Source organism: Neomonachus schauinslandi, chromosome 3 (assembly GCF_002201575.2).
Source record: "Neomonachus schauinslandi chromosome 3, ASM220157v2, whole genome shotgun sequence".
Classification (NCBI taxonomy): domain Eukaryota; kingdom Metazoa; phylum Chordata; class Mammalia; order Carnivora; family Phocidae; genus Neomonachus; species Neomonachus schauinslandi.
The window spans coordinates 1083003-1106217 of record NC_058405.1 but is presented as its reverse complement, the minus strand read 5'-3'; the positions used below and the strand labels follow the sequence as shown (position 1 = coordinate 1106217).

At 55.1% G+C, this 23215-nt stretch overlaps 1 protein-coding gene across 1 annotated transcript in view; it reads left to right on the top strand.

Moving 5' to 3' along the window:
• The window catches only part of ATP11A (ATPase phospholipid transporting 11A), a 63762-nt gene that overhangs the window by 34775 nt on the left and 5772 nt on the right, over positions 1 to 23215 (top strand). Inside the window, exons 18-28 of the mRNA XM_044913327.1 lie at positions 5611 to 5792; positions 7968 to 8219; positions 9267 to 9441; positions 11075 to 11177; positions 11358 to 11503; positions 12033 to 12092; positions 12949 to 13076; positions 14658 to 14793; positions 20114 to 20179; positions 20813 to 20916; positions 22421 to 22586. Of these exons, the coding sequence (XP_044769262.1) occupies positions 5611 to 5792; positions 7968 to 8219; positions 9267 to 9441; positions 11075 to 11177; positions 11358 to 11503; positions 12033 to 12092; positions 12949 to 13076; positions 14658 to 14793; positions 20114 to 20179; positions 20813 to 20916; positions 22421 to 22586 (1518 nt within the window). The remainder of the gene's footprint in view (positions 1 to 5610; positions 5793 to 7967; positions 8220 to 9266; positions 9442 to 11074; positions 11178 to 11357; positions 11504 to 12032; positions 12093 to 12948; positions 13077 to 14657; positions 14794 to 20113; positions 20180 to 20812; positions 20917 to 22420; positions 22587 to 23215) is intronic.

Sequence of the window (23215 nt, the reverse complement as noted above, 5' to 3'; positions counted from 1 at the left end):
GGGGGCTGTGGGGGGGTGGGGCGGGGTGTGCGGGGGCTGTGTGTGGCGGGTGGGGCGGGCCCTGGCTTCGGGTCCCTGTGCGGGTGCCTGTTGACACCTGCTGGCCGAGGGAGGCACTGCCCTGATGCCGCGAGTCAGCAGCGACCCCGGAGGAGGCACAGATGATTGAGCCCTGGTGTGTGGGAGGGTCGGGGTCACTCAGCCTGCTGCCCACAGAGGCGAGGGTCCCGTTGACGGAAGGGAGGGCTTCTGTGAAGCGCCGAAGGGCACACGCGCACGTGACGCTGTCTCTGGGTGCTGAGTGTTGATACTCGGTGCGCCAGGTCCTCCCCGAGGGGGCAGCCCCACCTGCGAGTCAGTCCAGCACTGGGTCTGAAACGACGGGCGGCCTTGTTGCGCCACGGACGGATGGGACGCCAGCCGCGCTGGTCACCACACCCGTGGCACAGGCCACAGTCCTGTCTACCGTCCGCGCAGACCCTGGCCACTGCCCGGTCACCGCCCGGACCCCAGGGCCTGCGCCCAGGATGCTGAGAGGATGCTCCCCGCCGCCCTGGGGTCTCCATCGCCCCCTTTCTCTTGGGGACGGGGACCCACACCAGACGCCGTGTGTTCCCTGAGAACAGCTGCTGCGTGCGCACCAGAGACGGCGTTTCCTCATGGGGAATGATGCTGGCACCCACCCTCACCTGCACACTGGGGGCGCGCGGCGTGGCTTCCCAGTCCTGAGGCCCCTTAACGGCCATAACCGGTTTTAAACTCTCTTCTCCATGCTTTCTAATAACCTTGCCTTTGGCGCTAAAGTTTGCGCCAGGTGTTTGGTCCCCGCGTCTCTTGCCCTCTTTCAGAGCAGCTCCCAGGACGGACGGCGCTCCGCGGGGGGAGGGGGGGAGACGCGGTGGGGGAGGGGAGGGGAATGGCGCTCCATGGGGGGGGCGGATGGCGCTCCGCGGGGGGAGGGGGGAGACGGCGCTCCGCGGTGGGGGAGGGGAGGGGAATGGCGCTCCGCGGTGGTGCTGGAGATCGTGCCAGGGCGCGTCGGGGCGTCCGCACACGTGTTCTGCGCGCCACCACCATGCGTGGCTGCTCGGCGGCCGGTGCAGGAACGCTCTCTTGGCGCACCTGGGGCTTGTCTCCGAGTGCGGCCATTGCAGAAACAGCCAGGACGGACTCGCGTTTCTTTTTGCTTGAGGGGCCGGCTGTCTTTGTTCTCTGTCTGCATCCCGTGGCCATCTTCGGGGGCAGCGTTCGGGCTGTCAGTCGGGGTGGGCTCTGGCGCGGCCCCTTCACGCCTGCTCAGGCTGCTTGGGCCTCTTGGGTTTGGGGGTTTATGGTTTTTTTAATCAAGCCGGGGAGTTTTCAGCCAGGATGTCTTCCGATATTTTTTCTGCCCCCACCTTTCCAGGAACCCCAGTGCCCCGTGGGATACGGTGCTTGGTCGTAGCGTTTTCAATTTCGTTTTGGGGACTTTCTGTCGCCCTGTCTTCACACCCCCTCCTCTCGCGAGCCATGTTTTCTGGGCTACAAGTCGTTGCCGAGCCCATCCCATCTCAGACAATGGGGGATTTCTCTCAGCTGCGTGTGTGTATTTAACTTTCGGTCGCGCATAACAAGGTGGCCGCTTGACATGTTTCTGCACCAGTTCTGCCCTTGTGCCGGGTCTGCGTCCGCCTCAGCTGGGGTTGTGTCCTCGCTGTCGGTAACGCTCTGTGCCCACGTGCGTGCTGCTGGCCTTTCACGGGGCGGCCTGAGGACACCGCCCTGTTGGCTGCAGGGGAGCCCTCTGTTCCCATCGGGCATGGCTTGGTTCCCGAAGCCATTGTTCTGTTCAGAGGGCGGCTTTATGGCATGTGAGGTGGGTCCAGGACGTCGCTCGAGTGGAGCAAGTTCCTCCCCCGTGCAGAGGGGAAGCCCCTGTGAACTGCGGGGTCTCCAGCCTGGCTCTTGGGACGGCACCATCCCCTCTCCCTCCTGAAGGTCTGTCTCCGGCCTGGGGAGCCCCTCACGCGCCCACCGGTCCTCTGCAGACGCTCGAGGGGCTGCTGCAGTCCCCGTGCCAGGAACCCCCCAACTCTGCAGGCCTGAGCAGAGACACCTGTACGTGGAGACGGTTGTGGAGTCTCAGGAAGCTGTAAGGATCATGCAGAGGGGTGACCGCATCTCCTCGCATCTTCCCCACGTGGAGTGCACATCGAAGCCTGGGAGCAGGTGTTGGTCCACACTGCAGTCTGTCACCGTGTCACTTGTGTGGCATCCTGGCCCCCCTGCATGGAGGTGCAGAGCCGAGCTGCCCGCTCCTGTCCCTGCTCCCAACCCTGCTCCCGGCCCACCCGGCCCTGCCCACCATGCCCGTCTGCCTTCTGCAGGCGCTTGTCATTTCAAGAGTGCGATGGAAATGTGACAGTACGGAGGGGCCAACATTGGTTCCTCTTCAAGCCGAGCAGCGTGCACGGTGTGGACATACCACCTTCTCGTCCTTCTGTGGGAAGACGTTGGGGTTGTTTCCAGTGTGAAGCCGCCAGAAATAAACCTGCATGTAATTCATGTCCAGGTGGTGTGGACATAAATTTTCATTGCTCTGGGGTGAACGCCCAGGAACATGATGTAAGAGAGCATTTAGTCTTTCAAGAAACTCCCACCCATTTTCTGGTGTCTGCACTGTTCAGGGGCCGTGTCTCCCATCTGCAGCGAGCGCCCCGCATAGGCCGGTGGCCACCGCCTCCAGTGAGCTCCCGTGCGGGTCGTCTGCAGCAAAACGTCCTTGCTTGTGTTTTGCCCACTTTCTAAGAGGATCGTTTGGTGGGATTTTTTTGTTTTATTTTTAGGTTGAATTTTATAGTTCTTTAAAAGTTTAAGATGTTAATTCTTCATCATATTTGTAATTCACAAATAGTTCCTTCCATTTCCAGCTTCTTTCGTTCTCTCAACAGGGTATTTTGCAGAGCAAACGTTTTTAATTGGGAGGACGTCTGTCCTGTCCATTTTCCTTTGCGTGTCCCACTTTGGTGTCATGCCTAAGTTCTTTATCACTTTAGGTACCGAGTGCTCTCTTCTGTGTTTTCCTCTATGTTTTATACTTGTATGTTTTATGTTTAAATCTGTGATCCATTTCTTGTTGTGGTTAATACACAGAACATAAAATCTGCCAGGCAGCTGTCGTCAGCTTGTGATTCATTGACATCAAGTAACAGCCATCACCCCAAATAGAAACCGTACCCACAAAGCAAAATCTGCCCCTTCCATGCTCCCCCAGCCCCTGCTAACCTCTATTCTGCCTTCCATCCCCCCATACTTAACCTCTCCTGGGTATTTCGTGTATTTACTGTCACATTCCTAACCCAAGGTCATGAAGATTTTCCTGTGTTTTTTTCCCAAGAGTTTCCTGGTGTTAGCTCTTACATGGAGGCTGTGATCGATTCTGAGTTAATCTTGTAAGTGGCTTGAGGAAGGGTCCAACCTCATTCTTTCCAAGGTGGTTGTGTAGTCTTCCCAGCACCGTTTGTGGGTTAGACGCCCTTCCCTGTTGAATGGTCCTGGCGCCCATGTCGAAAATCCCCCGCATGCACGGGAGGCTCCATTCTTCTCCATTGTTCTCTGTCTTATTGCCAGCAGCAGTTTTGATGACTGTCCCTTTCCAGTAAGTTTTGAAATCAGGAAGTGTGGGTCTTTCAACTTTGTTGTTCTTTTACAAAACTGTTGGCTGATCTCAGAACTTTGAGATGCCGCACAAGTGTTGGGCTGTGTTTAGCCATCAGGCTGTTGCTAGGGGTTTGCACCCACTCCGTGGATGGCTTTGGGTAGAGTCGTTAGGACTGTCGGGGCTTTGTTCCCCTCGGTCTTCTGTAACTTCTCCTGGCAACGTACTGTAGTTTCCAGTCTGCAAATCTTTTACCTTCTTAATGCAACTGATTTTTATATGTTGACTTTGTATTTCGACCATTTCCTGAATTTGTCAGTTCCAGTGTTTTTCTGTGGAATCTTCAGGGTTTTCATCGTATCTGTGAACAGAGGTGACATTAGCTCTTCCTTTACAATTTGGATGCCTTTTCTTTTCTTGCTTAGTTGCTCTGGTTAGGAATTCCAAGGCTGTGCTGGATACAAGTGGCCAAAGTGGGCATCCTGGTCTTGTTCCTGATTTAGGGGCAAAGCTTTCTGTCTTCCAGCATTTCACAGTATGTGGGGTTTTCATTAATGTCTCTGCAGTACTGGAGAAATTCCCTTCTATTCCTAGTTTATGGAGTGGTTTTTATTATGAAAAGATGTTGGATTTTGTGAGATGCTTTTTCTGCATCAACTGAGATGATTATGGGGGCCTTTTCCTTCATTCTGCTGCTCTCATGAATTACCTGGACTGATCTTCCCTTACTGAATCATCCTTGCCTCCCTGGGAGAAGTCCACTCAGTCCTAGTGCATAATCCTTCATATATGCTCTTAGATTCAGTTTGCTGGTACTTTGCTGAGGATTTTTGCATCTGTATTTGGAAGGGATATTGTTCTTTAGCTTTCTTTTCTTGTGGTGTATCTGTCCGGCTTTGTTTGTACATCGGTGTTGTTTTATATACAGTGTTTGGGGTCTGGGTAGTACTTCGGAGGAATCAGGAATAAGTGTCTACTCCCTGTCTCCACAAGCAGAAATCCCATATCCACTTTTAAAAACAAACTTTTTTTTTATTTCTGAAAGCTTTGCTTACCATTCGTGCCAACTCTTTGAAGAACTGGGACAATAGGAGAGATTAGCCGCACTGTGATTGTGTCCTTCAGCCGCATTTGGAGGTCTGAGGAATCGTGAGAAATGCGAAGGGTTTTCTGGCACTTGTGGAAAATTTAAACTCCTATACTGGAAAATCTTTTTAAAATCTTACAAACCAGGATTCTCCCAGAATTTGGACTGACTATATAGGAGGATTCTGGCTCTTTTCCTAGGATTCATGGAGTCAGGGAAGACAGAAGGGAAGTCGTCCTTAGAGCATCAGTCAGACCATTGTGATGGTTTGCTTCGTCTTGACGGGAAGGAAACTTCTATTGATGGGATCGAAGCGCTCCGTGTGTGGCCCTCGGGCACCTGACGGTGTCTCGCTCACTGGTGGCACGTGTTCTCTGTGTCACCGGAGTTATGATCACAGTAAATCCACTGTTCTTGGATTCTTATTTCTCTGTCCTGTGGACCCAGTAGGTTTGATAAACAACTGAGTAATTTCCTTCAGTGGTTGCTAAGGAAGACCAAACCGTATTACCATTTCTCCATGTAAAAAGTATTACTTTAGAAATATCACTTGATATTTACAATAAAATCTTAAATTATTACCCCCAAAAAAGCTTAACTCTTTATTCGTCAGCCTAAAAGAACGAAGTCTTATGTTTTCACGGCTCCGATTTGTATTCCCATGCTTACCTGTGTGAAATTTTGTAATCTATAAGGATTGTCTATATTGAACGTGGATATAAATAATTCAGATATAATGACTCATCACCTTGAGGGCTCATTGACTTACAATTCTGTAGTTAGTCCTTCTGATTAGCGAGAGGGGATATTGGGAAAGCTCTTGAAAGATAAAATTCCAGCAGAGTGACACTTGAATTCACATTAAGCGCTGTGCTGTTTCCTGCAGGAGGGACTTCGAACCTTGTGCGTTGCCTACAAAAGGCTTGTTCCGGAAGAATACGAAGGTGTTTGTGCACTGCTGCAGGCCGCCAAAGTGGCTCTTCAGGACCGAGAGAGGAAGCTAGCGGAGGCCTACGAGCAAGTAGAGAAGGACCTCATCCTGCTCGGTGCCACGGCTGTGGAGGACAGGTGACGTACGCGCCACGCCCAGCTTCAGAAGTAGGAGGTGGCGCTCTGAGGCCGCGGAGCCCGTGGGGTGCCCGGGGGACTGGCCGTGGCACCTCATGTCCTCACGTGGATATGCGTCCGCAGCAGGACGAGACTGGCCTCGGGGTGGCATCACCAGGAGGTCGTGCCTGGACGGTGTTTGACTTTCCGTGGATAAAGACCTGACATTCACGCTTTGCCAGACAGACCAGAACGGTTGGCACATTCACACCGTGTCATCAGTAGTCAAGAGAGACGGTCATTTTTAAATCATTCTGTAGAGTTCAGTCATAATTAATTCTGTTCCTAAATTTGTCACTAGCCCTTTCCAAGTCCAAGCGTAACGTTTTAGATGTGAATGTACTCAGGTGTATTTCTCATTTCTCCTTGAAGAAATGTAAAACTGTGAAGTAGAATGTTGCAAAAACCATGACTAACCACTGGTAAGATTACCAAGCCAGTGTCTTCCCGTGCTCCGAGGACGGAGCTGCCCATCTACCGCCATTCTGCGATGAGGCTGGACGTGAGTTCAGGCCTAGCACACTGAGACGCGGGCGTGTCACTGTTGCGACTCGAGACCGTGGACGGAAAGGAAAAGAAAAAATGCCCCAATTTAACAGAATGAAGTAGAAACGTGAGGGCATTTACTGAAAGTTTATTTCCCGTAAAGGTTCAAAGTCTTTAAGGTGTAAGTGGGCCCGATGTTTAAGTCCTTACTGGAATCCTAGTTTTCCGGTGTCTTTAACAAGCATTCCACAGCTTCCCAATTTCAGTAAGGTGTCGGGTGACGTGTTTGACTTCAGTTTGGTGACTTAAGCCCCTCCCATCACTCAGGCGGGGGTCCAGGCACCAACACGGGGTGGGGGTAGCTTGTGCTCAGGACAGGCTTTAGAACATGACACCACCGAGGGTCTGCTGTGCTAGGAGGGAGGGGGACATGCATTGGGGTGCGTTTGCCTGGGGAAGAGTGGGACGGTCCTCGAAGGAGGTTAGGGAGAGGTGAGTCTGGATGGGGGAACTGAGTCTGCACACCCTCATGAGGGCCGAGGGAGCAGATCAACTCAGTGGGGAGTTGGGACCTCGAAAACAGAGTAGGTGCCCAGGGACAGTTGGGGGCCAGCAGCTTTGAAGTGATGATATTCAGTCACAAATCATTTCCCTAAAATCCCTGACCAACGTCTCCGCAGAATGACCTTTCAGGTCCTCAGTTTCCGTTTTCAAAAAAACTGATGAAATTAGAGATGTTTTCCATGTCCCTGGAATGCTGAGGTCACGTGAGCACAAGGCTTTGCCAAGGAAGCTTGCCGAGTCTCATTGGGTCACCCCAGTTAGGATCCCATCCCGTCAGTGCTGGGCAGGGACATGGCACATTACTTCACACAGCTGTTGAAAGCCCAGACGCTAAAACCTAGAAAGAATGGCAGGTCCCAAATGAGGCAGATGTCCACGCACAGCGCGGCGGCCTGACCAGTGTGTGAGCCGCCCATCCTTGCACGAGTCTGTCCGGCCCATGAGCCCTGGGTTTTCCGCACCTAGCACAGGGTTGCTAACGGAGGCTCACCCCATGAGCTCTGGTGGAGGGGATTCATCGCAGGCAGAATGCTTCCCATGGCATCTGACACGTGCCCAGCTCGTGCTGCACGCTAGCCAGCCGTGGAACCTGCTGGCTTTCTTGGGATTTTACCATATTCAGAGGTATCTGGGCTCCAGTGTGGTAAGTGGCAGAATTACAACAGTTATTGCCAAAGAAAAGGCAGTGAATACTACTGACTACCTCTTTTCCTGGTTCCATTTTCCCCTGGTTAAGACTTTTTTGGCGGTTATGGTCCTTCTTGTCATTGCCTAAAATCCTCTGCAAGTGGGGGAGCCCCAGCTAGACAGAGCACCGCGTGCTTACCGAATTATGCAAGATCGATGCTTCACTGCTTAACATCATGGGTGTTTCTGTGCTTGGAATTAGGAAGTGCTTTCCTGTAAAAAGTTAATACATAAGTATAAAAGCAGCTTCGGGTACCTCATGATAATATCACGAGCTAGCGGTGTGGTTTTTTTTTAGCTTGGGGGAACGGAAATAGTTTCCTAGGTTACAAATTTTGAGAATTCTTGTCTTCTCCCATGCCACACTCAGGCCTGTGTTCTCGTTTCTGCTTTGCTCAGGCTCCAGGAGAAAGCTGCCGATACCATAGAAGCCCTGCAGAAGGCCGGGATCAAAGTCTGGGTTCTCACCGGGGACAAGATGGAGACGGCAGCCGCCACCTGCTACGCCTGCAAGCTGTTCAGGAGGAACACGCAGTTGCTCGAGCTCACCACCAAGAAGATCGAGGAGCAGAGTCTACACGACGTCCTGTTTGAGCTGAGCAAGACCGTCCTGCGCCACAGCGGGAGCCTAACCAGGGACAACTTCTCAGGGTAGGCAGCGCCCCTCTCCTGCAACGGGAGGGCCACGCAGCCTCGGCACCCCTGTGGATGGTGCAGGTCCATCCCCGGGGGTCCTAGCAGCTCCAGCGGGACGCGCCAGGGCTGTTTCTTTGTAGCAACTGTGGTGTGTTTTTTTGCAGAAGAGGTGTGTGTGTGTGTGTGTTCACTTTTAAATGCTGCTTAAGGATGCAGATTGATTTATAAAATATTGGGAATGAGATCATTTTCATCTGCTTATAAGGCACTCGGGCTGTATCGTGGATTCCTCAGGGTATCTGTCAGAGTGGAGAGAGAAATATTAATAATTCATGCTTATTTGTCAGGATATGCCCAAGAGTTGTTTTTTCCAAGAACATTCAGCAGTATATTCACATTTTATCAATGCTGTCCTTGCTGGTATCAGATCCATGATTGAAGGTTAAGATTTCATGGGAATCGTTTTAGATTTTCATTAATGTCATAATGCAAAAGCAGCTCTCTCATCATATGCAAACGTTGAATTATTCATAAGTAGTGCAAGGATGTTTCCCTTCACCTGATCTGCAGGACTCCTCTGGGGGATCAGGGATGTTCTTGTAACTTTGAAACCCAGCAGAAAGACGTACTCTGACCGTCTTCTTTCCAACTCACGTCCTCCAGGCAGGATGCCCAGGAGGGGTTCGCGGCAGGGCTGCAGCCTGAGGCTGGCCACCGTGGCCGGGGCTCGGGAATAAAGACTGACCTCTGCAGGCCGCAGGATACACGCTCTCGGTCGGCTTTGCCAAAGTAGCGGAGTGTGCACACGAAACTGCAGCTAGAGCTCGGTGTTTGCTTTGCCTCGGTAGCAGGAGAACGTTAATTAAACCTCAGTTTTAACATGTGGTCGAGGGCGTTCTGTCCGTGCTCTAAAGACTGTGTTGATAAAACAAGGAATACCAGTTTCTTAATCCCTTGATAATCAGTTTATAACATCTGCACATATCCGAAAAACAATGATAGTCTTCTAAAGTCCGTGCACTTCGCTCCTGAGTCACGTCTCTGATTTGTATAATTGAACAGACTCTCAGCCGACATGCAGGACTACGGTTTGATCATTGACGGAGCGGCGCTGTCCCTGATCATGAAGCCCCGTGAGGACGGGAGCTGCGGCAACTACCGGGAGCTCTTCCTGGAGATCTGTCGTAACTGCAGCGCTGTGCTGTGCTGTCGCATGGCGCCCCTGCAGAAGGCTCAGGTCGGCCCCCATCTCAGCTGGCCCCGGGGGGGCGGTGGGGGAGGCAGACATCCAGAGCCTCTGGCTAGTTCTTACAGCCTCTCATGGTTTTCTTTTTCCAAACCCAGCAAGGCACCACCTTTTTTAAATAGAAGCACAAATGGTAGCAATTTCCAACCTGGATCTTACTTTGCTTGTCGTGATTAGGTGAGAGTTGGCCGGATCAGGTGGATACGTCTCCCACTGGAGGCTGGGAAGCCTGGCCCTGCACGACCTCTCGTGCAGAGGGGACCTCATTCTAAGACTCTGTAGGAAGGACGGGAGGGCGCGAGTGCATTATGACACACCTGCTGTTGGTGTCCCCTGACGGATGCAGCTCTGAACCCCTACAGAATGATAGCGTGTGCGGGGCATTATGCTGATCGCACAGAGGAGTACTGAGACACAGAAAACTGGGATAACGTGTCTACAAGGATATATTTGGAAACTGGCAGTCCACATATGGCTTCTAGCCTGTTGGACTCCAGACTCCTGTCCTACCCAGCCCACGTGGTCTGTTGGAGACCCACACGTGACGTGTTTCTTTTCAGTGTTTTGTAAAGCATCGTAGAAGACATGTGTGAGCATGGGTGTTTTCTGGCATCAGTAAACCTACAGCACATCTCACTTTGTTGAGCCACTTTAGAGATGCACGAGACCAGTCTGTCTTCAACTGTTCATGAAAGAAATGCAGCACTTCTCAGACTGACGCAGGGGTTAGGGTAAAACACTGAAAACCACGTGTGAAGAGCCATTTCTCACATTTCTAGCATCCCTCTAGCCTCTAGAGGCACACCAGGACCCCCTCCCCACGGGCGCCCACGAGCACCAGCTGAGACCCCGGAGTGTGGCCGCCGTCCTGCCCTGCCTCGTCTTCTGTGTCAGGCTCCACGTAAACCCATGTCATCCTGTCCAGACGGGCAAACTGAGGACTCTATGTTTGATTTTCATGTGTTACATGGTCCCTTTTTTTCAGTTTTTAACTGATTTTCAAAAAGGTTTACACACGTTAGTGTTTCAGACTTGCATCTTGAAATGGCAGGCAGTCCACACGTGGCTCCTCATCTTCTTGGTCTTCTACCATGAACCGTAGCACTTAGACACATAGACGGAGAGAAAGTTGCCAAGAAATGGACAACACGCTGGAAATTATTAATTGTATTGAGTTTCCAGATTGGATTTGCACATGTGACAACTTTGAGGATTAAAATAGCATGAGAAGCTGCTTATTTATAAGAAATAGATGCTCGGTAGCAAATAGCTTGGCATGGACGTGTCTTCTAGCGGAACGTGCTATTCAGGTGTCCCCAAAGGTCTGCCTGGACCCCGTCTGCTGAATCTGTGCGTGTAGCAGGAGTGGATAGCAGTTGCCCACCAGCCTTTTCCGGTTTATTCCCTGGTAGTCACACGTTAGTTGCCTTCTCTTTACTGTGTCGGGGTTCCAGTGTGAGGATTCGTCCTGCACACAGAGAGCAGACTGAACGTTGGAGGTTCATACCAAGCCGATCATTGTTCTGTCTTCCTTGGCTGACTTGACATCCATGTTCTTTCTGCCTAGTTAGCGATCTGTGCAAACAAAACAGAGAAGATAAATGCTGATTTGTTTATTTTCCAGATTGTTAAATTAATCAAACTTTCAAAAGAGCACCCTATTACTTTAGCCATCGGCGACGGCGCCAACGATGTCAGCATGATCCTGGAGGCGCACGTGGGCATCGGTAAGCTGCCCACGTCCGGTGCCCGTGAGGCGGGGAGGGGAGACCGGTGGCAGGACCGAGGGGCGCAGGTGCAGGGTGCGTGTGGGTCCGAATGTTCTCGTCGCCAGTGTTTGGTGGCTCCTCATTTCGCTTCTTGCTGCTTCCCCTCACACGGTGCTGAGAGTGGGTCTCCTCCTGCAGGCGTCATTGGGAAGGAAGGTCGTCAGGCCGCAAGGAACAGCGACTATGCAGTCCCGAAATTTAAGCACCTGAAGAAGATGCTGCTCGTTCACGGGCATTTCTATTACATCAGGATATCTGAGCTTGTGCAGTACTTCTTCTATAAGGTAGGAGGGCATCCGTGCTGCGGCCGAACGTGGTGTGCTGAGCATCTCTCTGGTGCTTTGAGGGGTGGCTCAGGGAGAGACAGAAGGGCCAGCAGGGAGGGGGTCCTCGCATTGTCCCTGAGAGAAGAGGTGCAGCACGCCCCTGCGCACACAGATTCGGCACGGAACCAGCAGGAACCTTGCGTTGTCACGTGACTGAGGGAAGGCCATTGTTCCGTGCGTCCTGGCGATGGCTCCTTATTCGTCCGCTCTCAGACTCTCTTCTGGCCATGCTCAGGCCCCGCTGCATCCTCATTCCTCCGTAGGCGGCATCCCTGGACGCTGTCTGCTCACGGAGCAACCAGAACGTGTGCCCCCTAGTGCCATTAAAATAAGAGCAGACTTTACGGCCCATCACCCATCCTTCTGAGAACACAGCACACTGTGGGGTCACTTCCTGCAGATGCGGCCTATGACCAGGACAGCTAAGGAGGGTAGATGTGTCTCACGGCATGCTGTTGAACTAACTAGCGTGTGGCTTGCCTTTCAGAATGTCTGCTTCATTTTCCCTCAGTTTTTATACCAGTTCTTCTGTGGATTTTCGCAACAGGTGAGTCCTACTGTCCGAGTCAGAAGCTGCCCTGGGCCTTACCTCCCTGCCCTTGTGGTGGTGAAGGAGAGAGCAGGCTGCAGGGGCGAGGAGGCTGTAAGGGGGAGCAGGCTACAGGGGCAAGTAAGCTGTAAGGGGGCGCAGGCTGCAGGGGTGAGTAAGCTGTAAGGGGGCACAGGCTGCAGGGGCAGCAGGTCAGGGGTGCAGTGCCCTCCATCTCGCACCCCTGTGCAGCCCAGTCCACAGGCAGGTTCAGGAGCAGACGTGGAGTGGCCACTGTGGCCGATGCCCAGTGGCTACCGTGGGCTTGCTCACGTGGCCCACCAGCGAGGTGCCCAGCTCACCTGCCCCCAAAGGCTGTGGCGGCTTTCTGCCCCTAATGGAGAGGATTGAGTGGGCATCTGAGGCCCTCGCCGGGTGCCTGATCGTCAGCATCTGGCACACTTGGGTGCTGAGCTGCCCAGGAGAACAGCGGCCCCTCGGGGCATCCCCTTCCCGTCATGTCCCTGCTTCTGCCCAAGGGGCCAGGACTGGAGAATATTGAAGCTTGAAGGTGGCCATCAAGATTGCAGACTTCTCTGCAACTGTTTTTGTTGCAAGTCTGCAGCGGCCAAATGGGGTGGGTCCCGGTGGCGCCTGTCTTGGCCGCAGCTTTCACCTGACAGTTGACGCCAGGAAGGACTGAGAAATGTCCCACTGTCTGTAGCTGCAGAAAGTGGACTCTGCCGTTAAAATGCTCGTGGGTCTGGGTCTTTGCAAATTAAGAAATACGTGTACATTTCAAGAAAGCATCAGAGCGGTTTGTGGAGATCCATGGAGGAGTGCGGTTTTCAGATTGATTTTGTGCTCCCCACAGACTTTGTACGACACTGCCTACCTGACTCTGTACAACATCAGCTTCACCTCCCTCCCGATCCTTTTGTACAGCCTGATGGAACAGCACGTCAGCATCGACACGCTGCGGAGAGACCCCTCCCTCTACAGGTATCTACAGGTGCCGCCCGCGACGGGAGCCTGGGTGCACTAGGTGCCCCCACCCTGCAGCCCGCTCCCTGGCGGAAAAGCCCGAAGCGCTCAGGCTGGTGCACTCGCTTCCCCCAGAGAGGCTTTCACGGGGAGACAACGTAACTGAAGCGAACATACTTCAGATTGAGGGAGAGGATTGGTGCTGCATCTGAGCGTGCCTGTTAGTAGTTATGAGAGGACCCGGGATACGCGGTTCTGCCCCCCTGGTGACCCCAGTGGATCTAGAGCCTAAATCATCCTTTAAAAACCAAGTACATCCCATTCAGTGAGATAAAGAGAAAAGTTAGCAGATCTGACCTCAGAGTGCCTTTTTTTGCTAAAAAGTACTTTTTAATCATCAGGAAAAGGCGTTTTCTGCCAATTTGGAATCGTACTCCAAGATGGCTGGCAGATTCGGTGTGTTACTTTTTTGTGGTTTTTCTTAAGTTTAACTTCTTAGATCAAGTAATTTTAGATTCATGTATAGTTTTAAGGGTACGCGGGTTCTGAGCGTTTCTCCAGTGACCCTGGTGGTTACTGCCGAACAGAACGTCGCACGGGGGTTGACGGCATCCCTCCGGGCGCCCAGGTTTACTGGTGTCCGTCTGTGTGTGTGGGCGTCCCGTGGCCACACGGTACAGAGCACCTGCCAGCGTCACGGCCCCATCAGAGTGTCTGCCGTGATGTGGGATCTGAAGCCCCCGAGCCCCAGTGATCCCTGTGGGCGACAAGCAGGCAAGCGTGGAGCTCGCTGTCTGTGCCTTCAGTGGGGGGGAACGCGTCTGAGGAGACGGGAGACGCCGAGGTAGGCCTGCGTCCGGAGGGACCCCTGCAGCTGGCCTCCCGTGGACTGACTGGTGTAAGGGTTGCACCAGGAGATGCGCCACGAGCCTGAGTTCCACAGCCCATGCCACGCGGGACGGGTGTGGGCCTCATGTCCTGGGTCCGTTCACAAGCAGAGATGTGAGCCTGCCCTCAGACACATCAGCGTCCACCTGGAAGGAGAGAACCGAATGTCGTCTGCATTTGATCCCACAGGGACATTGTCCGGGGGTCCCATGCCCACCGTGCATGTGCTCGGTTCACTGTGCTCTGATTCTGCTTCCGGTACAGCAGTCTGGTGCTCTGGCTGCTCCAAGGGCTTTGTGGAGCCAGGCATGGTGCTGGGTGAGGGGCAGGGGTGTTGGCAGGCGGCCAGGGGGCAGGCGGAGTATGGCGCGGGGACACGGTCGGTGCTAGAAGCTATCAGGAGGAGCCCACCGGGATCCACCCGGAAGGCTCTGTGAGATCAGAGCATGTGTCCAGCCCCAGGGCAGGTGTGGAGGGGTTCAGGCAGGCACGGGAATAGACCTGCCGGGCAGGGCGACCCTGTGTACTGGGCCTGTTTCTGCATGACCCACTTTCATCGCGTGGTGGAGCCGGCTGGCTCTGCAGCCTGGGACGGTGCCGTGACTGAGGGGGCCTTCCTGGCCAGATGGTCACAACAGAGCGTGGGGGTGGCCCGGCCACTGTGAGAGTCTGGTGTCCCTGATGTGTGATCTCACCTGTCCCCTTCCACAGAGATATCGCCAAGAACGCTCTGCTCCGTTGGCGCGTGTTCATCTATTGGACATTCTTAGGAGTGTTTGATGCTCTGGTATTTTTCTTTGGTGCTTACTTCATGTTTGAAAACACAACAGTGACCAGCAATGGACAGGTTAGTACGGAACCGCATCGTGTGGGCTGGGCTGCTTGGGAGTGCCATGCGGGCGCGGGCCGGGGTAGCCTGTGGGGCCTGGTACTGGGGCATCTGTCCACCAAAGCGCCTCGAGGCCGCGGTGCCCCTGCTCCTGCCGGACACACCCTTCCCGGGAGTCCCAGGCTCATGGCACTGCGTCACCGCGAGCCACTTTGTTCGTTCCCTCGCTCAGGCCTAGTTTAGTTCCTTTGGGAGTTAATTTCGTATTTAACACACTGTAGCTTTTTTCCACCCATATTTACCTTAAGTATCTGCTACCTTTGCAAAGAGTAGGTTGAGAGTTTGCTAGGAACCAGGCAGCTCTCTGCTTGTTTGCATAATCTCTGGGGTTGTTTTATTCGTATCTCGCTTTTGTCTTTTTGCCTCGGGCTTCCCTCCCCACTCTCAGATAATGACCACCAACACACACATGGTAAGAAAACTGTGGGTTTGTCCTTTATGTTTTGGAGTGCCTTAAAAATAAAATATTTCTCGAAATATTTTCACCTGTGACTTCTTCTGTGTGCTTTGTCGGTAGAAAGCTGCTAGCTGCCACCAGCCCCCACGCGGGGCCAGCTCTGCCTTAGGCGAGTGTGTGTGCATTTGGTCCTGCGTACTTGGTGTTTCTTCTCTGGAGTTCTGTGTCGGGCTCGCCAGCCCAGGCGGTGCTGGGTGTAATTGATACGTTTGCACTTCCGTGCACGGTGCCGTCCCATGCACAGGAGGCCCGGTGGGGACGCGCTTTGTGTGGCAGACGCAGGCCTCGGGGACACGCGGGGGACACAAGGGCGCACTTCAGGGCCGTGCCCTCCGGAGTGCTGCCCGGGCTTGGCGGCTGCACCGACGTGACCCCCTGCCCGCCGGGCAGCCCGCTGTTCGCTGGTACGGGGCGAACTTTTTTTTCTCCTCGTTACTAAGGTGCTGCTCTCTTTCATTGTAGCTTAAATCAACTTTTACTAAATTGATCTTGAAAATGTTTTAAATATCTCATTTTGCTTTTTGAAAGCTTGACGTTTCTCTAGAATGTACTCCTTTGTCTTCATTTGCTTGGATAATTCCCGGATGCCAGCCGGCCCCAGGCCCGTCCTCCTGCGGGGTCCCCACAGGACTTCCTGCAGCGAGGCCCTGAGGGAGGGTCTTGCATGTGTCTTAGGAAGGACTAAGATTTCGGGTCCCCAGAGCTGGGACATCAGGACCGAGTTAGCCTGTTGCCACCGCGAGAACCCTCCTCACACGGTGCTGCTCACTCCTGGCATTAACATCAAAGCACTGAGTTCAGACAGATGAAGTAGCGTACACACATGGGCGCTCAAACTGGGGTTTTCGTGCAATGCCAATGGTGTCATTTTATTCTGTGCTGCTCCTTCGTTGCCCCGGTCTCGAGAGTCCCTAGTGAGAGGACCGGTCCTGCCTGGTTTCAGCGGGGAACGGACGCGCACGACGACGTGGGTGGCCCATGCACCCTGGACGTGGTCGTGCCGGCTGGCAGGTGTGGGGCAGTCCCTCGTGAGGCCCAGGCAGTGTCTCCAGCTTGTGCTCAAATCCCCGGAGCCCTGATGTGCCTCGAGCCGCTCCTCAGGGTGCCGTGGTGCTCTGGACGCCTCCAGCGGATGCAGGAACTTCTGCCAGGTCTCTCCTGCTCTCTGCTGCTCTCTGCTCTCTCCAACTGCTGCTCTCTCTGACTGGCCTGTTTCCTTGGGGTGCCTTGAGCTTCCACGGGGCCTGAGTCCTGACTTCTAGGCCGGGGCTTTTCCGCAACACTGATAACCCCCCACACACACACGCACGCCTTTGAGGGGCTGTTAGCGTGCGGGGCTGTTGTTAGAATTTGAAGCAAGGACAGAGAGAGAGACCAGGACGGAGAAAGCAGTCGGCCCGCACCGCTGCATCGAAGATCAGCCCGGCAGGTGCCCTGTTGCCCGCTGGCTGAGAGCTTTCCGGGCCCGCCCTCGGCCCTACTTGCTGGCCTGTCCACACAGGAAGCTGCTCAGAAGCCTGGTGATACTGTGAACCAGGCACGGGGCACGTGGTGCCAAGCAGGGTCTGTGAGGTGAGGTGTTTGTCCACAGTGACGCTCTGAGAGGTGAAGTCTCCTGCAAGTCAGTGCTCTGTAGATGGTGGGGAGCCCCAAGACCGGGCTCATCAGAGCGAGATGAATAGTAACCACAGCATCCCCGAGTCAGGAGTGGCGCTCATCTCCATCCCACATCCCTGGGAGGACAGGAGCCCCAGTAGGATGGGGGGGCCCAAGGCCACTGCACACAGGGCAAGGCCAGGGTTAAACGTCTGGTGTTCAAACTCGAGCCCACCCCCCCCTTGCCCCCACCCCAGTGCATCCACATCTCCAGATGGAGCCTTTCTTGTTCGCTTTGCGGGTAAGAGGGTTCGATCGCCCACAAAACTAAGATAGCATTGTAGCCTGGTTGTCTGGTAATTCAGATAAACCCCAGAACCCAAGTGCATTGAGGGCCAGTCTCCGGAGACTGATGAAGCTCTTGGTTCGTGGGCAGCAGGAGTTTGCTGATTGTAATGTCCATCCCTCCCTGGACACCCACCCTTCCTGCTCAGGGTGCATCCGTGGGGTTCAGAAGCCCCATCCCACTCGTGGTCAGCAGGTGAGGACCCGTTTTCTTAAGAGCTACATCATTCTGTAGGAATGTGCATAGATCCCGTGTGGTGTTGAGGCAATGCTCATCGTAACTTCTTGAAAAGAAATTCACTTAGGGAGCATTTTCTGCACACACACCAAAGCTGTTTCTCCCTGTGATGCACAAACGAGCTCACAGAGGTAGTAATGGACGTACTCGTGTGGAGCAGCAGGTTCCTTCCAGAGGTGGTAACAGGGGTCAGCAAACAGCGAGAACAGACGGCGGAGTCTGTGTGAAGGGAGCGTGGACCGTGTGTGTTTGTTGTGGAATATTTTTACACATGACAGTGAAGTTGGTCTGGGTTTGAGGGCCTTTAGGAGCAGAACGCTTTCCTACAGGATGCTCCTGGGCGGGCAGAGGGGGGACCAAGGGCGAGTGAGGTGGAGCTGGAGGCTCGCAGGCTCCCCAGGTGTTCGCTGTCCCCACACGGGGCTGGGAGTCCCTGGGAGTCTGCACCGAGGGGAGTGTTCTGTTAGGAAATCAGGTGCAGCGCACCTGGGCCCGATGCCATTCAGAAAGCAAACCCTCTGGACACCCTTCGCCTCCCACCCCCAAAATCCATAGAAATAGTGGCAAGCAACTTCAGTGACAAAAGCCTGAGGGTTCCCCGCTGCGAGGATGGATGAGGAGTTTCGAGGGTGCTCCCGGAGCCGTCCCCCGACCCGCTGTCCTGGTGACTCAGGACTGGCGGCCGAGGGTGTAGGTGAAGGTAGAGCAGACGTGTCTTCATTGCCGGGGCTCGGAACCAAATTTTCCAGTTCTGGAGCCAAGTTAGTTGGGTGTTGTTGGTCCGTGCCCGTAGAAATTACAGCTGAGGCCCACGCGTTACTGCGCGAGGCATTGGGAGCCCTACTTGGTACGGAATCTCAGGCCGGCCGTAATTTCCAGCTCCACAAATCTACCAGCTGGCGATGCGCTGGGTGGGACCCCGCGCGTCTGCTGTGCCCCTTGCTGTTACCCGGCCCTGAAAAAAGATTTCCGTGTCCCCTGCCAAGCAGGGGTGTGACCACGGGCCCCAGGTGTCAGGAAGCGGAGGGGCAGGCCTTCCTGCCAGGTCCTGCTGACAGGCCCACACAGGATTCAAGCCTGCTCACCATGTCCTTTGTCTGCAAGCATCAGCTTCCAGTGAAAACAAAACGCAGCGTGGTTTCCGACACCCTGCTGGCCCAGCATTTCTGTAGTCTGCCGCCAAGCTGCTCCTGGTCTCAGAGCTTAAAAAACTTTTCCTGCCCCCAAAGCGAAACAAGACTGCACTTTTCGGTCAGAGTTTCTTTCCTGGGCGCTGTGGCCTCTGGGGGCTGGGAAGTTCTGGTCCCTGGTCGTGGTGCCGCCCTGTGCAGGCAGCAGACCCCAGCCCTTCCCGCGAGGTGCCGGTAGCAGCCCCCTCCCCAGCGTGGCAGCCAGAACCGTCCTGGGACTTTGCGGGGGTCCCCTGGGGGCAGAGTCACCTCCAGGCACCAGCCCCCATGTGTGGGTCCGAGGGATGGAAGCCCCGTTTTGATCCCAGTGATGGACTGGGGAATGAGGTCCGGATGTTGTTGGGGGTCTGTGGGGCTCTGTGTCCTCACACGAACTCTAGAACCCTGCCTCGCCAAACATATGCAAAGACCTAGCCTCCGTGTTCGCCGGCGTTTTCTCTGTTGAAAACTAACCGTACAGAAAGCTCCTTGTATTCCAACCTCTTAATTCTTAATGAAATAGAGCTGTTTGCTTTTAAAGAAGTACTGGGAACGTTTTCTGAGAGGCGCGGTTCACAGAAACCAGAAGGGGGTCCATGCTTAGGGGATTCTGGAGAAATCTGGAAGAGAATAAAATCTCCAGCGGACTGATTTCCCCCTAAGAGAAAGTCGGTGTTTCGTTTTCTGTGTCTTTGTCTGTAGTTGAGAAACGTCTTGTTTTCGTGATTTGACCCTATGTTTCCACCACGTGTGGCTTCGCGGCGCCATGCCGGGGGCGGGGGGCATCTTCCTCGGCGCTGTTGGCGCGTCTGTGGTTCTGGCCGTCAGATGGGCTGCCAGGGCCTCTGTGCAGCTGTCTCGTCTGCCTCCATTTCCCCCTCCCCGTGACCGTCCAGGGGAACGCCCCACCCTCACAGGGTCACCCGTTTAGGACACGGTTGTCCTCTTGGGCGGCTCGCTCCTGTCCTTGGTTTTGTTCCAGGGCAGGCAGGCGTCTGAGTTGAGTTCAGAGGAGGTAGCCAGTGCTCCTGAGTCTGTTCTTGAGCGTGCAGACGGCGCCGAGCCGGGGAGCTGGGCCGCGTCTCTTCCGCAGGGAACACGACGCGGAAGAGACACGGCCGGCGGCCGGCACCCTGCACACGAGCGTTCCCGCTCCCGGGGTTTTCGCCTCTCCGCCGCGTCAGGACTGATGTTTGTGGAGGGTCGAGGGGGCCGACGTGGAGGGGCCAGTGCAGGAAGGACTCTGAACCCATCCCCCAACCGCTAGCCTGGCCCCTAGGGGGTGGCGCAGGGACCCCGGAGGTCGGGGGGCCCGGGGTGTCAACGGCCAGCTTCTTCCCATCCCTATGTCTTTGGGGTCTGGAGCGCTGGTCCGAGAGAGCCCTGAGCTGTGTTCTCTGACAGTCTTGTCTTGAGCGTGGAGGAGAATGATGTGTATTAACTGGAGACTCTTTGGATGATTTCCCCCCACAGATCTTTGGAAACTGGACCTTTGGGACGCTGGTGTTCACTGTGATGGTATTTACGGTCACACTAAAGGTAAGCGCATGCCGTTGATGTTCCTTCTTCAGCCGCCCCGTCCGTTGTAACCGTGCCCAGGCTGGAGCCCCCATGCCCCGGGCCGCCCTCCAGGGTCACGTTCAGTCATTTAAGAAGTCAAGTGGGGACGCGGTGCACTGGGTGCCGGGCGGCCAATACGTGAATTTCTGGAATTACACAGAAGGTGAATGAGGGAATGAGCCTTTTCTTTATAAAAGGAGTCGGGTGAGAATTCCTTTAAACAACAAGCCCCAATACAGTCAAAAGCTACTTTAAAACAAATGAATGTATTATGGGAAATTCAGCTCTTTTGAAAGTCAAGCTGGATTCTGCATTCCTCAGACTGTCGCCCCGAGTCTCCATGGTGGGAACACAGCCGACAGGGTAGCTGGGCCGCGGGGTCCTCGCCAAGCGGGAGACACGCCAGGGCGTGCCCCCCGGGATGCGGGGACATTGCCTTGTCTCTCTCCTCTGGGAGCTCTGGTTGTGCTTCCTCCGCAGGTTTATGTGGGCGTTTTGGCTGCTGTGGAGGCGGGGTGGTCTGTGTTCCCCGTTCTCTCCCACTGCCAGTCCGCGATGCTGTGGCCGAGGCCCCGGCGAGGCCCTGACCTGCGGCCTGTGTCTGTCTTCCAGTTGGCGCTCGATACACACTACTGGACTTGGATAAACCACTTTGTCATCTGGGGGTCCCTGCTGTTCTACGTCGTCTTCTCCCTCCTCTGGGGAGGGATTATCTGGTACGTGGGGGCGCGAGGCCGAGGGGTCCCCACTCCCTGGACCCACGTTCTCCGTGGGGGAGCCACGCTGCGTGGCAGGTGACTAGCTGAGACCAGGGCGGCCAGGCGCTGCCGCAAGGGACCTGCGTCAGATCGCAGGTCAGACGAGTCTTCTCGAGAGAAGTCATTTACGCTGTGGCCCGGGCGGGCATCACCCTCGTCGTGGTGGGCTGGGCGTCCTAAACGTGTCCTGGGATGGGGCCCGGGCTAAGTGCTTGTGGGCGTGGCGTGGCCAGCCTTCCATGCTGCAGCGGTGGTGAGCGGGCCTAGCGGGCGTAGCAGGTGGGGCCGGCCTGGGGCCCCCCCGCCGCCGCCGGCGGATGGAGCCCTGCTCCTGGGAGGCCACCCAGGACGCTCTGCGGAGAAATGGCAGGGTCCCAGTGCTCCGTGGCCTCCGGCAGGGGCGAGACGTGGTTGTGTGTGTGGTACCTACTCGGGTGCTTTCCCTGGCACACCGTGGCTCATGCTGTTCCTTCTGCCCGGCTGTCCTTTCCCGCCAGCCTGCCCCATGAGCTCTTACGTGTCCTTCAGGACCCCTCTGATGCGTCGCCCTTCGCCCAGGCGGCTGGTCCCACCTCGTCCCGCCCCCGTCTCAGCACACACGGTGCCCACACCTCTACGTGAGACAGAGCATTTCCTGAGCGCGGCTGGGACAAGGGGGTCCTGGGCGTGCCTTCCCCGGGCGTGCTGGCCGGATGCGGCGTCCCCTCCACGGTGCCCGTGCCAGGCAGCTTGGAGCGTGGGGCTCTGCCCTCGGCGCCGTGCCCGCCCTGCCTCTCGGAGCGTCGCTGACCTCTAGTGGCCAGAGCCCTGTGCTGCGTGTTCTTGGGGACCTGCGGGTGCTGAGCTGGACGGGCTTGTGGTGGCCTCCGGCCTGTGACGTCCACGTTCCATCCGGAACACCCGTCCGCCCCGCTCCCCGCCTTGGGTGTATGGATGGCAGAACTAACCCAGGTTCACTGCTGGTCCCTTCCAACTTCCGTCTTGGAGCCCAGTGTGGATGTTTTCTTGAATTACAGATTTGCCTGGAAGGGAGGCCCTTCATGCTCTCTATTTTCATAGGAAAAAATGTCATTTTTTCACTGTATAAGCCTGGGGTGGTTAACTAGCGCTGCTGATCAGAACCCGTGTGTGTCTTGTGCATGTTAACAGCCATCGCTCAGGTTGTGGTTCCAAGATACCAAAAAAAAAAAATCACCTATTTTAATCTCTTAAAATCATTTTTCGCTGTCCAGAAACAGCTCCAGGGACATCCCGTCTCTTTGGGATGACTTGTAGAACTCCTCCCTGCCCGGCCTGACGGGGAAATCCTGCGGCCCGTTGCTCATGAGTAGGCGGGCACACACACACCCAGGAGGGTCAGTGACAAAAGTAAAACCTCGGGGAACGGGCGGGCTTTTCCTGAGAGCAGAGAGCGCGGTGTCCTCCAGATGACCTCCAACTTGCTCATCTGTTGTTTTTCCAGGCCGTTCCTGAATTACCAGAGAATGTACTATGTGTTCATCCAGATGTTGTCCAGCGGCCCTGCCTGGCTGCTCATCATCCTGCTCATCACTGTCAGCCTCCTTCCTGACGTTCTCAAGAAAGTCCTGTGCAGGCAGCTGTGGCCCAGTGCCACAGAGAGAGTCCAGGTAGGGATGGGGAGGGGCTGGGGGTGCTGCCGGGGGGCGGGGGGGCGCGGGGGCCCAGCCGGAACAGGCGCTGTGATGCTGTAAGGAAAGCAGGAGAGGCTTGCGTTGGGAGATGCACTCAGTCCGGGTGTTACTAACGAGCGTTAGACAACGCGGGATGACCGCGTTCGGGCCCGAGACGCTAGTCCGCTGAAGTCAGAGAAGGATCGAGGGGGTCGGACTGAGCCAATACAGAAGGAAGATTATTTTGTGTAAATCCAAAAAAGTTTTCAGAATTAATTGTTACCTCGAAGGTAAAGTTGCATTAGTTTTAGGGATGGTGAATGTGGCCCCAAACGTTAGCGTTTATACTGGGCAATTCTGGTGAGTACTGGGGTCCCTTGGTTTCCCCAATCCCAGATGGAGGCCAGCAGATGAATTCTGGATTCAGGAGAGAAGTGACATGTGCAGAACGCCCAGCCCAGTGTAACCGTAGCAGCAGGGGCCAAAGCTGCTCAGAGTTCTCAGCAAGGGCTCGTCCCCCTTCATCCCCTCACCCCTGCGATCTCCGGGAGAGCACATCCCCCATCCCCTCACCCCTGTGATCTCAGGGAGGGCACGTCCCCCGTCCCCTCACCCCTGCGATCTCA